This window comes from Accipiter gentilis, chromosome 6 (assembly GCF_929443795.1).
Source record: "Accipiter gentilis chromosome 6, bAccGen1.1, whole genome shotgun sequence".
Classification (NCBI taxonomy): domain Eukaryota; kingdom Metazoa; phylum Chordata; class Aves; order Accipitriformes; family Accipitridae; genus Astur; species Astur gentilis.
This window is the reverse complement of record NC_064885.1, coordinates 9,411,159-9,432,567: the sequence shown is the minus strand read 5'-3', so window position 1 is coordinate 9,432,567 and position 21,409 is coordinate 9,411,159. Positions and strand designations below refer to the sequence as shown.

At 39.7% G+C, this 21,409-nt stretch overlaps 1 protein-coding gene across 3 annotated transcripts in view; it reads right to left on the bottom strand.

The window, feature by feature from the left end:
• Positions 1-1,316: 1,316 nt before the first annotated feature.
• LOC126039213 (protein spinster homolog 3-like) overlaps positions 1,317-21,409 on the bottom strand; it is a 31,068-nt gene continuing 10,975 nt past the window's right edge. For all 3 annotated transcript variants that reach the window (XM_049801996.1, XM_049801997.1, XM_049801998.1), the window contains 5 exons: positions 19,601-19,790; positions 14,119-14,184; positions 5,932-6,030; positions 2,979-3,147; positions 1,317-2,463 (listed from right to left, as the gene is read on the bottom strand). In XM_049801996.1, coding sequence (XP_049657953.1) covers positions 2,980-3,147; positions 5,932-6,030; positions 14,119-14,184; positions 19,601-19,790 — 523 coding nt within the window. In that variant the 3' untranslated portion in view covers positions 1,317-2,463; position 2,979. The remainder of the gene's footprint in view (positions 2,464-2,978; positions 3,148-5,931; positions 6,031-14,118; positions 14,185-19,600; positions 19,791-21,409) is intronic.

The following is a 21,409-nucleotide window of genomic DNA, read 5'->3' as shown; positions in this document are numbered from 1 at the left end:
AGGAATGAGTTTGTCATGGACTTCATGTACCATCTACAGAACAGCATTTGGCATCTCTTGCTCATATGTCAAATGCATGCCTCCACAGTATTCCAGATACAGGTCCTGATTTTTTTTACCTAAGAAGAATTTAATGCTGACTTAACAAAAGTGATAAATAGATCATCTGTTTACAGGGCAAATCATGAACATACCAATAGAGAAGTACTATCAAGCTGCTAAAATCCTACCACAGCTGAATATGGGAAAAATGATTCTCAAGATCTTGGCCTGTCTGCCTGAATTAGAAGGAACAAGCTGTGGTGTTGGGGGCATCTGGTTTGCAGCTGTCAGTGATTTTAGCAATTTCAAACTTTATCTCTAAGAGTTTGGCAACAGAGGTAGAATCTTGTGATTCTATTACTGATCCTCAGAGCTCTGTAAATCCAAGCTCAACACATTTCACAGTATCAGGTTACCTTGTAAAATGAATTATTTACCAAACCCAAATCATTACCTAATACCAATATTCGCAGACAATTTCAGAATTAGGCTGTACATAATATACATGTCTACATACTGTGTACAAGAGACTTGAAGCACAATGCAAATCTTTATGGCAGTACGCTTATATGCAGCTTCTGAGAAGTTCTGATAAAATACTAAGGAAGGATCTGGCACTGTTTTCATGAGCAAATATCATAGAATTAAACAAAATCAAAATAATTTTATGGCCTCAAATACTGATGTGCACTTGTCACAGAACTCTTCCATCAGTTTCTGGGCATAAAGTGATGTAACAGTAAATGGTATCTAGTGAAGGTACTGCTGTACAATACATTGCATTGGTGAATTTAACCTCATCTCAGAATTTAGCTTTTTGACAAAGTAGCTGATTGCCAGAACCATGTGGATATCATCAAACAGTGTGGTACAGTAACAGTGTACCAGATGAATTTCAGGCTCTTGCAAGTCCAACCTCAAGTGTGCAGTGAGTTGAGAAGGCCTTAGAGAATGTTTTTAGACCTCCCAAATTCATCCTACAATGAGGCATTGGTGCAAAGTGAATTGTTCTCCCTCTAGCTGGAAGACAAATGCTACAAATTTCACCAGGTCTGCCGAACATAAGCAAGAGGTTTCACACCAAACATTGCTACCAGGTAGCTTAAAAAATAGCCTGAAAAATGTTAAGACACTTAGCACCCCTACAAGCTGATGCATCCATATCCAATAGTAAAAACCCCTTGTTGGACATGAGTTCTCTGGCACCACATGAATTTCCAAAAAAGTCAATGGTATAATGGCTTTGGCTAGTTTTTACAACCAGAAAAAGTTGCTCAGTCTCTCAGAATACCAACTTTTATTTTAATTATTACAACAATTATTACACTCTTACTGAGCATCACAAAAAAGCTTCTCTATTATTTCTCATAATGGCATAAGCTCTGGCCAAATTTCACTACCTGGGTTTAAGTCAGGTTTCAGAACAGATTTTTTTTTTAAAATGAGGGAGGTAGAGGGACAAACAAAAATCTGCAGTTGCTGAATTATTCCATTTATAATAACATTCGATATTCACAGTCATTACAGAAATATTTTGCTTTATGATCCTTATGATTTACTCGGAGAATCAGGCAAGATTCATAATACTTCACAATTCACTTGCTAATATCTTCCTCAGGCTTTGACTTTCAAGTGCTGCTGGGAACTGCACCACATCAAACAATGAAAGCTGGCTACACTAATCAAGTCCTGTTTGGCACCTGGCATGATATTATGACAACAGATACCACATCCAAAGTCTTACGCACTTCAGAGATAAGAGCGCAAATGGATAGTTATATTTAAGTGGTTCTACAGCTACTACTGTTCACTCATGAGAGGAGATACTTACCCAAGGCCTGAGGATATGCTGAAGAGCCTCAAAGGATTAGAAAGAGGCCGTTAAAATATTACATATAAAATGATCACAACCCCCCACTCTTGAATTTGACACTGATTTTTATAGTTTCTGCTTTCGGTCATTTCAGACAACTGAAAACACTTTTTGTACTATCTATATTTTCCAAATTCTACAGGCAAATATTATCCTGCTGAGAATTCATAGGCCTCCCTTCCTAATCTCCATGAGACATTCTGCCTTAAATGCTACTGTCTTGTTTAGGTTAGCAGTCATGCCTGTGACAGCTCCATACACTGCCTTCTGGAGCTCCCCAGCTCCACAGAATACTTGTGTGTGTTTTGCAGATGGGGGAGGGTTGCCATATGCCAATGCAGTAGCAATTTTTGACTCACAGTCAAAAGCATCCGAAAAAGTCAGTATGCAGGATTTTCTGCCATATGGAGAAATTGTTATTTGGCCTTTTCTCTAGCTGTATCTCATTAAACAAAAAGGAAAGAAAAAGGGGAGGACGTTCTTTTCTTCTTTGCAAATCTTGCCCCCGAGTTCATCTTCATTTGAAAGACAGCATTCATTTCTGGTACCTAGAAAACCAAGTCAGAGCAGAAGGAAGTTGTAAGAATCTAGGTGATTGAGGACAGTGTTCTGTCCAATCCAACAAGTTTTCTTTAAGTCTTTTATGCTTTGCATATGACTTTTTTCAGGGAAGAGGGAGCAGTATTACAGAGAGCTAGGACTGGTTCTACTCAGCTCAGAAAGACCAGAGTAGAAAAAGAACTGCACCTTCCATGAAATCTGTAGTGGTGCATTACAGTAAAGCTATTTTTATTACCTCCATATACTGCAGCATTTTGAAGATGTCACTAATAGCACTTCCCTGATCCTTGTGTGTTCTGCAGTCTGCTTTGCTCAATATGGGAGGTTTGTTTCATCTGAGACTTTGCTGGGATTTTGCCTTTATTTCTTTTATAGAAACTAATGTGGTACTAACATAATGCAGACATTTGTGTTTTAACTTTACAGAGCTGATATCATGGCTAGTGTACTAACAGGAAAGCAATCAGATACAGGTTTAAAAGTTATAAAGATATATATAAACCTCAAAGCCTCTCCGCTTCTTTACGATCTTCCTCAATGTAGAAAGATGTCAGGAGGAAAAAACCTCCTCCAAAGACACCAACAAAAGCACACACGATAAAGCTGTACTGCATGCTCCAGAAACTCCACTGGAATGAATAAGCATTCTTGGCCTGGATAGCATTGGAGATCTAGGGAGTGAACAAGGCTGTCATTAATCTGGGATAACATCATTCTCCTCTCTTGGTTTAAACAGATTGTTTATGGTGTGATCCTTGAAAAGAATAAAATTAGGCAGATAGGGTTGAAAAGTCTGCTACCAGAGTTTGTCACACCCACTACCCAATACAGCTGTACTTCACTGCTGTCCAGCTTCCATTTGGCCAAGGAAGCTTATGTTCTTTTATACCTTCAGTGCCTCCGGTCACAAGAGTAGGAAATACTGCAACCAATATTTGTAATGTTTGGCAAACATTAACTCATTTTACCATTTTCTAGTCCATCTCCAGATAGCTAGCACAGAACAGACATTTGGCAATGACCTTTATAATTTCTTGATGTTATTCGATAACTTTATACCTTCCTAATCAGCATCAAATGGACAGAAACAGGGGGTTAGCATCAATACAGGCACAAGCAGCAACACTCATTAAAAAGGGAAGAGGTGGAAATTCATTTGAGACAAGAGTGGAGTCTACTTTTGAGCCAAAAGGCATTTGAGGAGTCATGGAGTGACATTATGGGGAACTGGGAAGAAGATACCAAGCAGCTGCTTTTTGCACTGGCTGGAGGATGAGGTTGTAAAAGCTATAAATTATACACATGGATTTTATTTTTGTAGACAGAAAGAAAAGCTAATTTCAAGAAACTCAATAAGACACAACACTTAACCCAGGAACTTAAAAAACTCTTCTTAGCATAAACAAAAAGATGAATGTTGAATACAGTCATTTTTATTCCCACATTTGTTCTTGATGGTTAGAATATGCTATGTGACTTGAAATACACAAATGTGAGACTCTTCAACCTTCGCTGGGTTTAGTATGATTTTTTATGACAGTTTAGGCAGATAAGAGCATGATCAACTCTCAATGGGCACTTAGGGACCACAGTAAGCATAATGGCCAAAATAGAAACCTACTGCATTTAATTTTAAAATGCTTAATAAGAAAATCCCTGGAGTGCAGAGGGAAGAAAAACTCTGAAAAAGACTATTCTCTGACTCTCCAGACAGTTTTTAAGCTAAAGGGCTAGCTGAAGCAGGTTAGCAAACAATAGCAAGACATGAATGCAGAAGATTCGGTATTTAATCAACAGAGGACATGGGCAGCATTGGTATATTGGTTCAAAAAAGCATTCCAGAAGACAATGTTGTGCTCATTGCATAGGACCCCACTTGGACATATAGCAGTTTTATTCCTGGATTTATTGTCTCTGTTCGTTGCAAAGTTGCAAGGTTACCTGAGGCTAATCTCATCTGGATAAGCTTTTTTTGTCTTCACACTTTTCAATTAGCTGCTATTTAAGGCACTGCATGCAAGGTACTGCATAAGAAGTATTCTGCACACAGTTACTAGCAGGATGCAGCAGCACATCCAGCAGGAAGCCTCAATTCTTTCTGTGCCTCAAAGATGGCAAAGAACTGCGGGTAAGAGATACAAACTTCTTCCATCTTTCAGGCAGGAAGCATAAATCTATAGAAGAGTCAAAGGGAGAATGCACAAGACATATTTCAGCTTTTAAGATACCTCCCATTTTTGCATGTCATATCAGCCATTTTTCATGACACAGGGATGTCGGTTATTATGTTTCCCCATGCATACAGCCAAATCTGTGCAAGGGCAGTAGTTTCCTAATACACACCAATAAGCAAAGTGGTCTCTTCATTTGCCAGAAAAAGAAAGCCAGCAGGAGGAATCTCTCAGTGAGAGATGGCTGTCTTCTCTGCCAGACAGATTGCATGGTTGAGACTCCAGTTTTCACCCAGTTGAGAACAAGGGGAATCTCCTGTCTGGCTGGACCAGCAGCAGCTGCACCTTCAGGCACAGCACACTCGGACATTTCTGTCTGGCCCTGTCTAACCCTAACACTGTTAACATGTGACAAAGAAAGAACAGATAAACCTGAGGTGAACTTCTGAAAATAAACTTCCATATAAACAAAACTTTAAAACAACAACAACAACTCACTCTGTCTCCCACATCCAGTAAAGCAGAAAAATCAAAGTGGGTGATCGGTTAGCTACTGTGTGCAGAATTACTGTGTGTTAAATCAAAAATAATGAAGGAGTGAAACAACACTGACAGAGATCATCCACCGGAACTAAACCAGTTGAACTGCAAGGAGAAAACAGTACTAGGCTGCTTTGTCCAGAAGCATCTAAGATCAAGTAAATGTAGGAAAGGCAGAGAAATAAGTTCTCAAGCAATATGGGAATCCAAGGTTAAGGTACTTTGAGGCCAGAGCTTTGAATGCCAAATAGTATCAAAAGGCAACCATTGCAGTCACTCTTGTTCTGATTTTCAAGAGAGTATTGACTAATAGCAAGATTTCAAACCTTAAGATTTGAATTAAGAGTTTTAGGTTTCAAGATATAAAATGGTATTTGATTAATTTCCATGAAACTCCTCACAAACTTAGCAGAAAGTGCTTAAATCCAAGTACAAAAACGTATCCCTTCAAAAATTTATGAGTTTGCAAATTTTAAATCAAAATAAATTTTTACACACTGCATGGAACTACTCACACCTACAGGTATAGAATTATATTCTACATACCTGCAGTGTCACAGGACCAGAAGTTGCATGCACGTAAAAATGTTCAGAAAAATGTCTTTCTGTATTCTAGTACCAAGGCCACCAATTTGAGTAATTTCTAATTTTGGACCAGGAAGCGTCTACAATCTGTGAGAGTCTGTCTTCCAGATTCTAAAAGTTTTACCCTAAGGAAACACAATAAGCAGAAAATTCACTTACAATCCCAATGAGATATGGGCTGCCTGCATCTCCCAGCAAATGGCTCACCAAAATCTGCAGGGCAATAGCTGTAGACTGCCGTCTTGGTGTCACAACATACTGAAACAAAACACAACCCACAAGAAAATGAATATTAATAGAGTGATTATCATGAATGGCCAACTACTTATATAAAATTCTAGAGAGATTAATATATTCATTTTTATATATTTAATAATCAAGCATTGTTTACAAGTTTGGACACAGAGAAGTTATTCTGAGCAAAAGAGTACACTGGATGTTTTGCTGAGGATAAAACAATTCAAGAAAGCAACACACAAGGGGGAATCCCTATAAAGTAGGAAAAACATGACTCCCCTGCCTCCATTTATAGACTCACAGCAGCTTGTACAGATTCACTTGGCCACTCAACTAACAGAAACCTCCAGCCAGTAACCCTTGCAGTCATACTGATTTACTAATAAGGAGATTCAGCACTGACAGCCTCTGAGAAAAATCTCTTATGACACTGTGGCAGCAGGCATGGTCTAGACTGCTGGGGGGAAACTGGGGTACCTGGAACCTGAGGTAGCTGCCATGGCCATAAAGGATGTCAGCTGAGATCTGGCAGACCGTGTGAAGACAGAGGGAGGGGACTCAACCTGGCAGACCAGAAGGGGGCTGATGGTGCTTTGATGGTAGCTCTGATGGCAGAAGTTTGCTGCTTGTAACTGGATAGCACCTGAGATATAGCTAGTCTAGTAACAATACCTCAAAATGATTATGCTTTTGAGTGCACACAGTTTAAATAACAAGTTGAAGAAGATGCGGTGCACATCCAGAACACAGCAAAGCATCCCATAGATTAGAACTATTATTTAAAATGAAATATAGTCATTTGGGGGTAATAAGGGCTTTATGTCTGTGCTGCTGAAGATCAACTGTGCCTGAAGAAGTAAAGTATGATTCTATATAATTTGTGTCTCTCTCTTTCGATAATACATTTACACAAAAGCATTCACAGTCAGAATGAGACAGAAGCAATTTTAAACCTTCATCCATTTGTTTTCCAACCACTTGCTCATATCAGAGACAAAATGCTGAATATTCTCCCAGTCTTCTACCCCCCAACTTGATTTTTTTGGAAACTGATCTGAACATCACTTAGGGTGTCTCAAACACTAATTAATAGGGTGACTGGTGTTTTACCAAGAGACAAACTCAAGGTATATAAACTATATTGTGGCTCTATAGACACCTTTAAGGAAACACTAACACGCATGGCAAGTTGGGTTTAGAAGAAAAAAAAGATCCACTCTCACATTTAACATGTAGTTATATTACCATTCTTTGTGTTTAAAGAGGCCTCAAAATACTAGATTAAAAAATATTTACCTAGCACTAAGATGTACTTCCCCTGTACTCGGCACTGGTGAGGCCACACCTTGAGTACGGTGTTCAGTTTTGGGCCTTTCACTACAGGATAGACATTGAGGTGCTGGAGCGTGTCCAGAGAAGGGCAACAAAGCTGGTGAGGGGCCTGGAGCACAAGTCTTATGAGGAACCGGCTGAGGGAGCTGGGGCTGTTCAGTCTGGAGAAAAGGAGGCTGAGGGGAGACCTTATTGCTCTCTACAAGTACCTGAAAGGAGGTTGTAGTGAGGTGGGTACTGATCTCTTCTATCGAGTAACTACTGATAGGATGGGAGGAAATGGCCTCCAGTTGTGCCAGGGGAGGTTTAGACTGGATATTAGAAAAAAATTCTTTACTGAAAGAGTTGTCAGGCATTGGAACAGGCTGCCCAGGGAAGTGATGGAATCACCATCCCTGGAGATGTTCTAAAAATGTGTAGACGTGGCACTTCAGGACATGGTTAGTGGGCATGGTGGTGTTGGGTTGATGGTTGGATTCAATGACCTTAAAGGTCTTTTCCAACCTAAATGATTCTATGATTCTATGTAGCTGTATCACAATAGCAACATTAATGCCACATCTTTAGGGTGAGTGGAACTGCATTAATGGACACTAAAGCAGGTGGGTAAGGAAGCAACATTGTCCAAGACACTGAGGTTAATTACTCTTGTGAGAACGAGAGCAAAAAATACTTCAGGAGCACATGCAGTCAGGACCTGTACATACCAGTAAGTCACAGCATTTAAACTGTACTGAAACTACAGATCCATAACACAGATGCAGAAACAGGAAGGACAATAAGCTGTATTAGTGTAATGGCTTGCATTCAGGGGCGGATTGACAGAGGATTCTGTAGCACTGCATTCCTTTCCCTCTTGCAGGCCCCCATCTGCCAGAGCTAGCATGACATACATTCTTGGTATGAAGATTGGAGCACATACAGAATCAAAACACCTAAAAACCATTATTTTGATAAAAACCCATTCACAGAATAATGCATGATTTACATCTTGTGGTTTAAGTATCATGCCAAGCTTTTTCCATTGCTATGGTTTTCATGCTTTACGTCTCTCTCTCGCAAACCTATTTCTACCATTTTCTGTCATGTTTGACAAGATGTATGTGCTGCAGAGTCTTTCCCTAAACTGCAGCTCTTCTGGGGGATGCCAATTTGGATAATTTTTCTCAGCCAGGTCACCTATTTTCACAAGGCTTGTAGGAACTTGGGTCTTCCTGAGGTGTCTAACTCTTTTCCATGGTTTCAAAACTTAAAGACAAAGCAGTGACAGACTGTAGTAAGTCTTGTTTCCTCAGGAAGTGAGGCTATGAATTCCATTTAGATTTAACAGAGCATTTGATCTAAAATGAGAAAGAAAATAGATTTCCCCCAACACAATTACCAAAATTATAGCCAACTTGGCTATCTGTCCTCTTATCTCTGCCTAGTAAACCCTTCTTGTAGGCAGGGTTTTCTAAGCAGTAACATGCCTTACACCCTACTGGAATGCCAGAAACACAGCAATGAGCAGTGACATCCTTTTTTCTACAGCCAAATTTCCTCTGTTCATAGAGGGAGTTTCTCAAGAGCTCATATAACTCATTCAGCGGGAGCCTTTTCGTGCTGCTTACCCCATATCGCAACCAGTTTCAGTAAAGAATCAGACCACATTGGCAGTGCCCCTCTTAGCCAGAAGTGGCCACAAATTTGGATACACAAATCACTCAACACCTTAAAACAGCATCTTTGCACCCAGTAAGAGTACTCTATACAATGCAGTTTTACTGAAAGTCACAACCTCCTTCCTTACTTTGTACACACACAGCTAGCTGGTATCCCTTTCCATTCCTAGTCTCTCCAAAGTAGGTATTTCTAACCACGGGTGGAACATCTATTTTTCATTAGGAATATTTAGATAGAGTTCTTCAAGAACAGTAAATATTAAAACAGGGATGTCTTGGAGATCTCTTCAGAGTTACAGAAAACCACTTTAATGTCATATTGCCATCACACTGCATCCAGTCCCCTGCCAGTGTAAGAACAGAGTTATGTCAAACCGGCTGATCTGGAAGCTGAAATCTTTGTCATCCATGGGATGAAGGAGCAGTCCAACAGCTCCTCCTCACTGTGGTCATGGCACACTTTGGCCTAGACTAATGGCATGCAGTCTACCCAAGTTTTGTTTTCTCTCAGAACCTGCCTGGAGTACCAGTTGAGCATCTGCACTTTGGGTACAGACTCTTGTACAGAAAGAGAGATAAAGAAACTACAGTAGAAAATTCTGAGCTTGGGAAGTAGACCTTGCTATGACAGACTGTACGAGACTGGAGACTGTCCGTTCTTGGCTCTCCAAGGATATCATGTCATCTGTCCCAGACTCAGATTTCCTCACTTTTATTGATACTGACAGGCTGTGTTTGAGAAATACAAATCAAATATTGTTATGCACTTAATACATTGTGGGCATTGCAGGCATGAGAAAAGATAAATGCAATTCTGCTTTCTCGGTGCCCTGCACCACTTCCTTACCACATTGATTTAATATGTCATATCTGTAACTACAAGAGACACATGACAAGCTGTAACAAGAAAAATGGAAGAGAAGGATAGGAGGTTTCCTATATTACGAGGCTCATACAAACTCTGCCTGTGCTATTACTCAGGTTCCTCTGCACAATGGAAATCATAAGCAAAAGCTCAAGGCACTGTAGGATTCACTAGGAAAAGAAGAAACCAAACACTCCCACAAACAGGGACTTTGAAATAGCCATAGCATCCTGCCTGTCCACAGTGACTGCCCAGTTACCCATGCAGTGTCAGCGATGCAGATGACAACCTACACACTGTCATCTCCTAGGAGATCCCAGTCCAGATGCCTTGACAGATAACCAGGGTGCCCCAAAAAGATATAGTTTGCTAACTCTGTCGTGCTGTCTCTTGGAGGTTTTAGAGATTCTCCTGCAGATTATGTGACAGAGTTGTCAGCTAAAAAAGCAGATGGAACAGACAGGCTGGTAAATGCTCCTATATCTCCCAGGGCACTTCCAAACAAAGATGGGGACATGTTGGTAGCCTTCCCAAACCCATATTAACTTCTAGTTCCAGCATCTCCTATGCTATTAGCCACCAAAAACCTAAAAGACAGAGTCCCATTACCTCACAGATGGCAAACATAATTCATAAGGTACACTCCATGTACAGCCTCCCAGTATGCCAGCATATTGTAAGCAAGGCAGATACAGCACTTCTCCACTTGCACATTATGACTGTAGTTGAACAGTAGATGATACCTCCATGTTTACAGCTGAATAAGAGGCACAAAGGTTGCTACATGCAATGCATCTTGATGTATTAGCCACAAAGGAAGAAAATCCTTATCATTCAGTCAGCATCTTCCTTTGTCTTCAGCTCCACAGGTCACAGGATAAATGAATTCCTAGCTACATTGTGTGGCTAGTAGTGCCATGTGGGAAGAAAGAAAAGTCATTTTCATGGCAAAATAAGAACATGCATTAGCAAATCCAGCCACATGATCAGATATCCTACCAGTTCACCTGGGAAACAATGCAAAAAGAGAAATTACTGTCATTATCTGTGGCACCGTTCAGGCAAAGTAATACACTGAACCCATGGGTTTTCAGCAGGATGAAACACAACTCCCAACTGAGATTGCCAATGAACAAGCAGACATCCACAAATTCAGCTGAATTCCATCATTTTTCTGATAAAACAATTAGTAACATTTAGAATTCAACAGATCCAACCCGAAGCACATTCATGGTAATACACTGAATGTCTGCTCTCAGGGGGAACACACCACTCCAGAGCTCTGCTCCACCAAACTTTTCACCCTCCCACTTGTTGCCAGTTGATGCAATATTGCTTGTACCTAAACCCAAAAGATTCTAAAATAAATACAAATGAGGGGTGTCAGTCACTCGGGAGACAAGAACTTCTCCTTTTCTGGATTTACATGTATCCAGGATATGGCAATGCTCCCAACAGACTTCCTGCAGGCTGCAATATGATGCAGCATTCCCAAAGCAAGCTGAGACCTGGGTGATTGAACTGAATGAAAGCACAGGTCCTTGCAAACTTTGCAGTTTGGGTTCAGAAAGGAACTGAAGGAAAGAGCTGACAGTAATCACCTGTGTTACTTTCCCCATTATTTATCAACAGTATCTAACTCAGCAATGTCACCTTCCTCTTTAACAATGACAGAGAAGAGAATTGAAATGCAGATGTAGGAGTTCAAAGAAAAGTAAATTGAGAAACATTAAAAATCCTTCAATGGTGCCTCAACTGTTGTAAAAAGAATGTTGCAAAAACCCAGCAATCTCAAAATAAACTGAAATAGAAGCTAATAAAAAATTTCATTTTGGACTAGTGATAGTTTTTCTGCACCTATTCACTGCTTCAAGGCTACAGCTCTTGTCTCATAGGATAATTGTTTCTGACCATTCTTTGACAGTCAAAGAAGAAACAAAACCCTCTTGCTGCTGGCTGATGTTTCAAGCAGGCAACCAATTCACTAATACTGACTGCAATTTTATTTTTTTTTAATTAAAATTCCAGAGTGCAGAAAACTGTCATGTAGTGAGCAGTACCATGAAACAGTAACGTGAGAACATAATGCAATAGTCAATATCAGCAGTGCTTTGTTGAAGAACCATGAAATACAAGTTGTTTCATTCCTTCATCTCAATCAGAATGTAAAGAAAGATTCTTCAAGCTATGAAGTGTGAGGATAAACAGGCTCATGTCAACAAGGCACGGTCAAGTCAGTGGAAGGAGAATTCTGTAGTGCTTCACAGCGAGGTCCTTTTGTCACTAGACGTTGCTCAGCATTTGGCTATATACTTTCACACCCTTTTACATGGAAGACTATAATACAGATACTTTTATCTCTGCTCAGCTTTTCTACCAGTTGTTTTTAGTTGGCTGTTAGGACTACCAAGCAAGTTGTATATCTGAGCAACTAAGACCATACTGACAGCAATCTCATTTGTAAATTTTCAATTCCTGTGGTAGCAAGCAATGACAGCTTTGTAGGCAACCGTGTTCCACATGAGCCACAGGCTGCAAGTTCTCTTTACTGTCCTAAACTCGTGACATGTTATTGTGCATCACTGTATGGTGTGCTACATATTAATGAAGTCACTGTGGTTCTTATATGAAAGATTTATTATGGCAGTGGAGTTTACAGTAGCAATCTGCAAATAGATTTGAGCTCCCTTAGAATGAAAAACTATTACATAAAATGGAAAATGCTCACGTGACTCTTGCTTAGGATCTCTTCAGCCAGAGGGTGGGAAACAGTCAGAGATTTCTGTTCTGCTTTGCCCTTACCTTTGTGTCTTCCCTCATTTGTTCTGATGTCTACACAATTTACCTGCTTTTCTTTCTGTCAGTACCAGCTGCATCAGCATTTTGCCTGTGCCACACTTGTCTCGACAATCTCTGTCCCTCAGGTAGCATCCCACTTGAAATGTTTGGGTTACAGTCACACCCACTGTTCTGCAACACATGGATCCCACAGAAGCAGATTCTCCAAAGTAGAGAGTCTGTGTCTTTGTAGAAAAGGATAGTGCCAATTCAAACGCTTTGTTTTATGCCCATGGGTAACAACAAAAGGACTGTCAATCATTTTAATAGCTCTGGCTTTGGTACTTAAATCAGCTTTCTGCAGTCTGATTACTAGATATGAACAGGGCAGATCATTTCCTTGCTTATTTGACTGATAAACTACATTCAGCGTGTTCATACTATGGAATTTAAAAAAAAAAAAAAGTCATATAAACTACTTCATAAGACTGTGATGATCTGCATAGTTCAGTGATAGTAACAACAATTCCCTCCCATGTTTTACGCAGACACTGATCAGTGACTGTGGAGCTACAGCATAAACCAAAGGTTGCCAAATTTTTCCTTTGAGTAAAAACTCAAGTACACTGAAAAGTTACTAACCCTAAAAGCCTTTGCAATGATAAAAAGAACTAGCTCCTCATTGATATCTAGACTAACTGTGCCACAAGATGTGTGCTTTTCACATCACTCCTTTCTGAAGAGAGTTACTGATAACAGAATTCAAATGCAGTAATGCACTGCTATTCTTTGGGCTTGTGGTGTCAGTCCTGGAATCCCCAAGAGTCACATAAGCATCACTGCTTGCCTAACACTTTGGCAGTGTGGCACCACTTATGAATTTGACTTGCAAGTGCTGGAATTTATCTGTACTGTATTCTGGAATAAAGGAACTTGTAATAGTTCACAGAATGATGAACTGTAACGGATTCACTAACTTCAGCCTACAGAATATTGACTTTCTCTTAATTTGGATCATCTTTTCAAGACTTTGGAGCACAAATAGAAAATCTCTGATTATAGACAGAAAGTGACCCTCTTTCTGGTGCAGACCATTTTCTGGCAGACATCCAACAACACAGAGCTGTACAGAAAATCCAAACTAGTGAGTGTACCAGAAGCACTAGATAGTTCCACTTGCATGAGTTTCATCCAAATCAGTACATCTCCTTTCCGGGCTTACAATGAACTTGAACTACTGCACCACCATATCTATGTTGTTACTGGCACCTTTGCACAGCAGTACATTGTGGCATGTGATTACATCCCTAACGTTAGCAAGGGTACCAATAAGGGTATTCTTCATAAGCGTTCATTCTTCTCTTCCTAGAAGGTGGAAGTCCTTGTGGCCACCAAGATGCAGGCTTATGAACAACATTATGTTGAGAAAAGTTGAAAAACTCGAAATAAGGAAATAGTTTCACAAGCACTTACCAACAGTATGTCTGTCACAACAGCCCAGTTTACAGATAAAAACAGTTCTCCAAATGCAATAAAAATCTGCAAAAAGAAGAAAGCAGTGATTATACATACTGCATGACCTTCTTTTTTGTGAAGACGAAGGCAGGCTTACTGACTATGCTCATCTATGTAAGAGTTGTTGTACCCACCCATCTACTTATAAATTAAACATCTCTGTCTATGCTTACAAACACTAACTTTGTCTTAAAAGGGGGAAAGGAACCAGAGAAGGTATGTGGGTTGCTTTGTGTCACAAATCCTCAGCAGAAGAGCCAAAATAGGAAACATATACCACCCTCCCAAATAAACTGTAATGAACTGCTGAATCCAAGAAGAGGAAAGCAGGAGCCTCTGAAGAGAAACATTCAGCACAGGTTTAAAAAGTGCTCAAAGATCTCCCTTTGCTCGGGTTTCCACATGAAACCAACAGAACATCTCTATGCCAGTACAAGTACTCTTACAGGCTCCTTCAGAGATAACTTCCAAAATGAAATGGACTCCAAGAGACAGGCAGCCTCAAAGCCTTAGTGCCCTGTGGGAATTCCCTAATTCATCACAGATGGAGACCCAGCCATCAGGAAAAGGGGTAGGGCCCCCAACGGTTCTTACACCTGTGGTCTTAGAAAAGATTAACCCTTTCAGCAAGCCCTTGACATAGATTTAAGCGGGCTATACAGACTAACCGACACTTGAGGAAAACATTAAAGCTACACTATTAAGCTGGAGCATTTCTAGAAGGCAGAATCTATTTAGTGACACAGGCCACAAAGTCAGATGGCACCTAGGAAATAAAATCCATTATAACAACAGGTGCCAGCATCTTGTTCGGTAAGGTCTTGGCCAAGATGTTGTATTTTGTTGATGAAAATGCAGTCCTAAGAAAGGCACAGTGGCAAACTATCAGATGTTTTCAGAGGGGTAGCTTACATTCTCCTAAGAAGAACCAAAACTACTATGAATCTCCCTATGATATTCCTACCTCCTCTGTGTTTCTTGCCTGTACTGTTCCTGTGTTTTCTTCTCCAAACGAGTCTGGAGAAAAAGTTCCTTGAAGTACAGAGTTATTTAGTATAGACCTTTATCCAGACATCTTTTCCTTTAAAATGCTTTCTATAGGTTTTCTAATTTGCAGCTGAATCTATTCCTCCATACATAATTGCTTTTCTCTAAGTTTTATAACAAATATCACTCGTTTCACGTACACCTTGCCTATGTCTTAGCTCTTGGATTTATGCGTCCCACTGTCAAAGTCTTTCCACTGATACAACCTTTGCAGACCTTGACCTTGCAAGAGGCAGAATGCAATCATTCTTCTTCAGTTCCACAAATGTTGCAATAACAGCCTATAGAGTACAGAAACCATGCTACATGCCACTCTTAGGTGGAAGGCGACACACCGTTTACTAGAGAACTTCTGGCCAAACACAAAATGAAACATTAACACGGGTAGCAATATAACACAGTTCAACTTTTTGCCAGGCCACCTGGCAATAAGGACTATCAATATCAAAACTTGCAGCCACCAGCAAATATTAGCCCTTCATTGTCTTATTTCAAGCTAATACTCTGAAATCTCTTGAAGATCCAAATTCATCAAGGACCTTCCTTTCTTTTTTTTCCCTGATTTCATACAAATAAACTTTAAATGTGCTATTGCTTAACTTAGAATTGCAGCCTGTGAAGTGGTCAAAGCAGTAGTCACAGAGGAATTATAGGCAAATGCAGAAGTGCAGTTGAATCCTGCTATACAGCGATAATGGCATGAACTTCTGTAACTTCTGTCAGTTGTGCCATAGCTAGCAAGAGATAGTGCACATTAAAGTGAAACAGGAAGGAGACAAAGAACAAAGAGTTTTATTTAAATCCTGGCTGATACTTCAGATATAACAAGATGCAAATACAACAGTTAGAGCAGAGTGTTCTGGAAGTCGGAACTTCCAAACTGTTCCTACATATCATCAACGGAATAGATGACTATCTGCCTTTATACATCAAATGAGAGATTGTTCTATCTCCCTTATAGGAATCTTGTAATGTTTAGCACTTGTAAAGTGTTGTTTCCAGTTTTTCTTTCTCTTCATGCTTTCTCCAAGTTATTTAGTTTCTATAAGCCCCTAAGAACAAGAGCATGTCATGCCTAGTGCAAGAAAAGAAAGTAAAATTCATCTTTAGGAAACAACTTGTGCTCTCAACCTAGAGTTTGAAGGAATAGAAATTGATGAAAAATTATCCATTATAAGAAAATGTCATACTCGGTGGCTAAGGCCTCATATTCCATAGCGTAATTATTTCACACAAAATTGTGTTAACATTAGAGACATAACTTTGTTAGCTTTTCTTTTATTTCCTAAGGTCTTGTGTGGATTACAGTTGTAGGATCACCAGAAAAATTTAACCCAGACATTTTTGGAAGGTAATAAATTATTCTATGGATTTTATCAAGGTATTCTGTCTAAATCCAATATCAATTTTATACTTTCTCATGCAGAATAAATGCAATATGGTTGAATAGCTGGCATACCAAGCCATCCAATTGCAGAACAACTGCTATCAATAAAGAAGAGAGAGTTGTATGATCTTTTCCCAAAACAGGTGGAGACATCCTCTAAGTGCTGTACTTTGTTAGGGAGAAGGGCTGAGGATGGCAGGAAAACAATAGAGCAATGCTCTATTTAAAGTGTATGCTTCTGTTCCTACCATCTCTCAATATTATTCACACTGTCTCAAGTTCTTATTTTAAATTAATATAGAAAAGTTTTCCATTAAATTTATGCAATCATGTTTGTGGCATACCCATTCTAATCTGCTAAGTGTACCTAGAAAAGAGTGAAACGTCGTATTTTATTGCTGCCACCTTCTCCAGGATCCCCAGCTTTTTTAACAGACAACACTTAAAGTTGGTCTCCAAAGGATAAAACCAGAATAACACCCCAAATTTTAAGGGGATTTTGCATTGTAGATGACTTCTTACATTCATACCTAAAGCTAATATGAAGACAACTAGATTGTAATAAATGTCAGTGCCAAACACGCATTCTGCTTTTAAACAGTCACATGCCTCAACAACAAAATAGGGAATCAGTATGGCTGGACCATATGTGATCACTTATTTCCATCTTTTTGAAAAGAACCACACCAGGCAGGTGTATCAGAGACAAGAGCTGCAGAATGCCTCCTTCAAAGGCAAGTTACAGGTCAAGACTGCATCCTGATACAGCATTATCATAAAAGATAAGTCTGGTTAGATCCAAGTTACTGCAACACTAAATATTGTCCAAGGTTCCCAGTCACAGGGTTCAGTCATGACTTTCCAAAGACCCTGCTGCACTGCAGAGAGCACACATATTTCATCTTGTTTTGGAGACAGGAACAGATTTAGACAGAGCCTCCTCCAAGATAACAAAGCCAGGTCATTTTTCTCTGTCTTTTTAAACGTAGTCTTTGAAATCAAGAACTGGATGTCCAGAAAAGAGAAGTCTCATTACGTTTCAGTTCACCTACCCCAAGAGAAACCTTGGAAGTCCAGCCATATTTCCAGGTTATCTTGAGAATTCTTGTGCTTTGAAACATTTCTTCCAGCTTTGGCCATAACCAATTAAACCTGTCTTGTTCCCTTTCATTATCCACTCAAGACAGTGGAAAGCACCATACAGAAATTACGGTAATTGCACGTTGATGCATGTATGCTTTTTTGCTTCAGTAGCTTCCGCACTGTGAAGTGATGGAGACAGGTTTGCTAACGTCAGTGTGCCTGAGTAGACAGTGACTGGAAAGCCAGTTCCCTGCTAGCGTCCTACACAAATGGAAGATTTGTTTCAGTGGGACCTTCAAATTAGATGCACCAGCTGGCACGCCACTCCAATTCTCATACCAGTATGTCTAGTGTCAGATCTTGTTTAGAAAGCAAGGAGGGGCACGGCTGGTGCCAGAGAAGGCAATAGTTAAGCAGCTGTAGTGGAGAAAGTACTAGAAGAATCAGGTGCTTAGATTACGTACAACTTATTACCACTGCACATTGTTGACATTACATGTTGGAACACCTGTATCAAACACATCAAACAAAAGACAAAATGGCAAAGTCTCTGGTTAAAAGACCAACTGGTCTGCCCATGGGAAGAAACTTAAGGAACACAGTTACTCCAGTTCAGAATTTCCTCCCAGATAACACACTGCTAGAAAACAGAATGCTGTTTGCAAGAAGAGAAAGATTTTAAACAAATTTCCTTTTATCAGTCCTAATAAAAGGTGTATTTTGGTAATTCAAAACCAATATATTGATTCATTCATCTAACACAGCCTGGCAAGTGAAAGTGTTGTTCTCCATCTTTAATGACAAAAAAAGAACTGAAGAACATACTCAGAGCAGGACTATGTGGTAACCTGAGAAGCAGAAAAAGAAAATGGCTAATTCTTTTGGCACTCAGATCTCCACTCTTGAATCTAAAAATAATCTTCGATTTCACATTTTGCTTTGTGTACACACACTCAGACATGCAAATCCATTTGTTTTTCCCTTGGTGTAAAGGTGTTTTTCCACAGGAATACACATTCCTGAGGAGTCAAAAGGAAAACCTCTTTGAATAAGTGTTATTCTTAGAAGAAAAAAAACCTGCAAAAGTACCCTTTTTGCAGAGAACTGTTGATTACTGTAATTAACTTTACTTGGATCCTCTTACTTACGTTAATCATGGTAATTGTGGCTATGGAGTCACAGGAAAAATCTTGAAGTCTTTCCCTAGCTGTTAGCAGATTATAGTTAAAATAAGGTTTACATTCAGTTCTCTCTCACAGGGAGTTTTTGGAACTATTCATCATTCCTAGTAAGTTTCTGGTTTTCTGTTTACTGAGAACAGAATTTAAGTGATTTATACTTCAGTTTGCATTGCCAAAAGCTTGACTTTGAAGATCAGCTAGTGATTTGGGGCTTTGAAGGTGATGGCTAAATTATTCTTAGCAAGAACTGTGCATATTGTTCAGTCACAACCACACCAATCTTTAAGTATTCAGAGAGCAAAAATAAATAAGAATACTAAATTAGTCATATAGCATTAAAAATTAACATAAGATTCAGACTTTCTTTAACTACATTTTTGGATGAGGGACACTCTAGCTTCATGCAGCTAACTACATAGGCTTACTATTCTCTTCTTTAGTGTGGGTGGACTCTATAGGTCCTGAGGTCCAATTTATAATGTTCTGACTGACTGCTCTTTTTACTGGGCCAAGTAATGCGCAATGCAAGTCTCATAGGACAGACCGCAGCTGCAGGCAGTATTAGAGCAACACGCACAGTGCTTAGGTGGCAGACCACCTTGTCACCAGTCACTGAAACCTTAATGGTCTAGAAGATTGCAGAAAATTCTGCAAAAGCCACCACTGTCCTCCTCGTCCTCCTTCCCTATCTCCCCAGGATCCCAGAAGACATTTTTCTAATGATAGACAGATTGGCACTTACAAAAGTGGAAAGGATGTTCATCTGGGCCACCATCAGAGCTATGTAGAGACACAGAGCAGAAACGAACATGCTTGTGGCACAGATCAGAGGATCAGCTTTGTTGTTTATCTTCCTTAATCTTCTTGCAGCTTCTGCCCCAGTAATGACACCCAAGATTCCCGTCCCAATGGTGATGCCTCCAAATATTAGGCTGGTGACAAAGCAAAGGATTCAGTTGAGCATAGTAAGACCATACTGTGGAAAAAAATTGGTGTTAGCTTATACCTTTAGTTTCAGAGGAATCTTTAATAGGAAACCTGAATTTTATTCCACTTGATCTAACCCTCCCACTCGTCCTAAATGGATTTAATCCCAAGCCTCAGTTGAAGCTATGCCTCTGCAACTGAGGCTCTATCCTGTGGAGCAGGTATTTTCTCATTTAAAGAGCAGTTGTTATGCACCCAGGCTCAAGAAGGATTCTTCTCAGTATGACCTGGCTTGGACATCCAGTGATTTAGAGGAGATAAAGTCATCTAGGTTACCCTGTGAACCAATCTACACAGTCATCCCTAAAACACGGATGGAATAACTCTGCATCACAATCTGCTGTCTTGGAAGAAATCCTATCACATGGAATAATATACATCTAAACTATAACCCTCTGGTTAGCACAGCTGAGATAAGGCACTTCTCTGACTATGGGAAACATGCACCACTTCCCAAAAGAGTTCAAAGAATACTGAGTAGCTAACTACAGGGAGGTCCACGTAGTATTTTCTGAACACAGAATTTCAAATACCACTCAGCTTTTGTGTGTCTGCAAATGCAAGTGTGTTCTCCAGGAATGACAAGTTCATGTTTTAAAAGTATGTGTTTGAATAGCTTAGAAGATTCAGCTTCCAAATAGACTTCCATATATGCTTTTCTCTCTGTCCCAAATGAGATCCTAATGACAAAGCAAGTCTCTTGCAACAAGATGAGTGGTGCCACTGATTGTTTAATGCATCATAATTCTCCTGAGGCAAACAGGGACAGGAGCATTGTGTTCTGAGCACAAGTGCTTCTAAATATTTCAGAGTGCTATATGGTGAGTTCTTTACATTTTCCTAAGCTTCCTCTGACTGCAAAGCAAAGTAACCATCTAGGATATGATCTATTCCTTTAAACTACAGTGCACCTGCTTTTAGATTTCTTTCTGGCTTATTAGGAAGAACTCTATAAGAAAAAAAAGAAGTATTGCTATATAAGATCATAAACTTTAAACATATTTGTACTCTCCCTGTAAGTTCTTCAGGATTCTGATCCATCACTCACTACAGCTTGATAGTGGCAATATAGATTGTCAATAGGCAGAATAACTATCTTAGAGATTTGTCTGGGAGAGGAAAGTTCCAAGGTGACATTAGTTAATGACATTGAAGCATTCATGGAATTGTGTTTAGAAGATTCATGTGTTGTAAACTGCAGCTGAAATAAACCTACAGCTGGAAGAAAAGGGAACAGCCAAAACTAAATCCAAGCACAGTTCAACTGACAGGGAGTAGGAAAGTACAGAAGCCTAGTCCTAGGGAAAGGCTGCTATGGGATCTTCTAGGGTCTGAGAATGTTCACTTATCTGTCTGATCTGTTCGAAAGTGTCTGCACAAAGACCTGAATAAAAACTTTATACTTCCTATTTATTTACTTTGAAAGAATTGAGACCCGAGTCAACTGTGGTGCCATTTGAATTTGTGTTTCCAGGAAATCTAAGCGACACAACCTTGATCCTTAAACAAAGCTTGCAACTGCTGAACAGGCAGAAGGGAAAAACGTCCTTAAAGTATCCCTGGG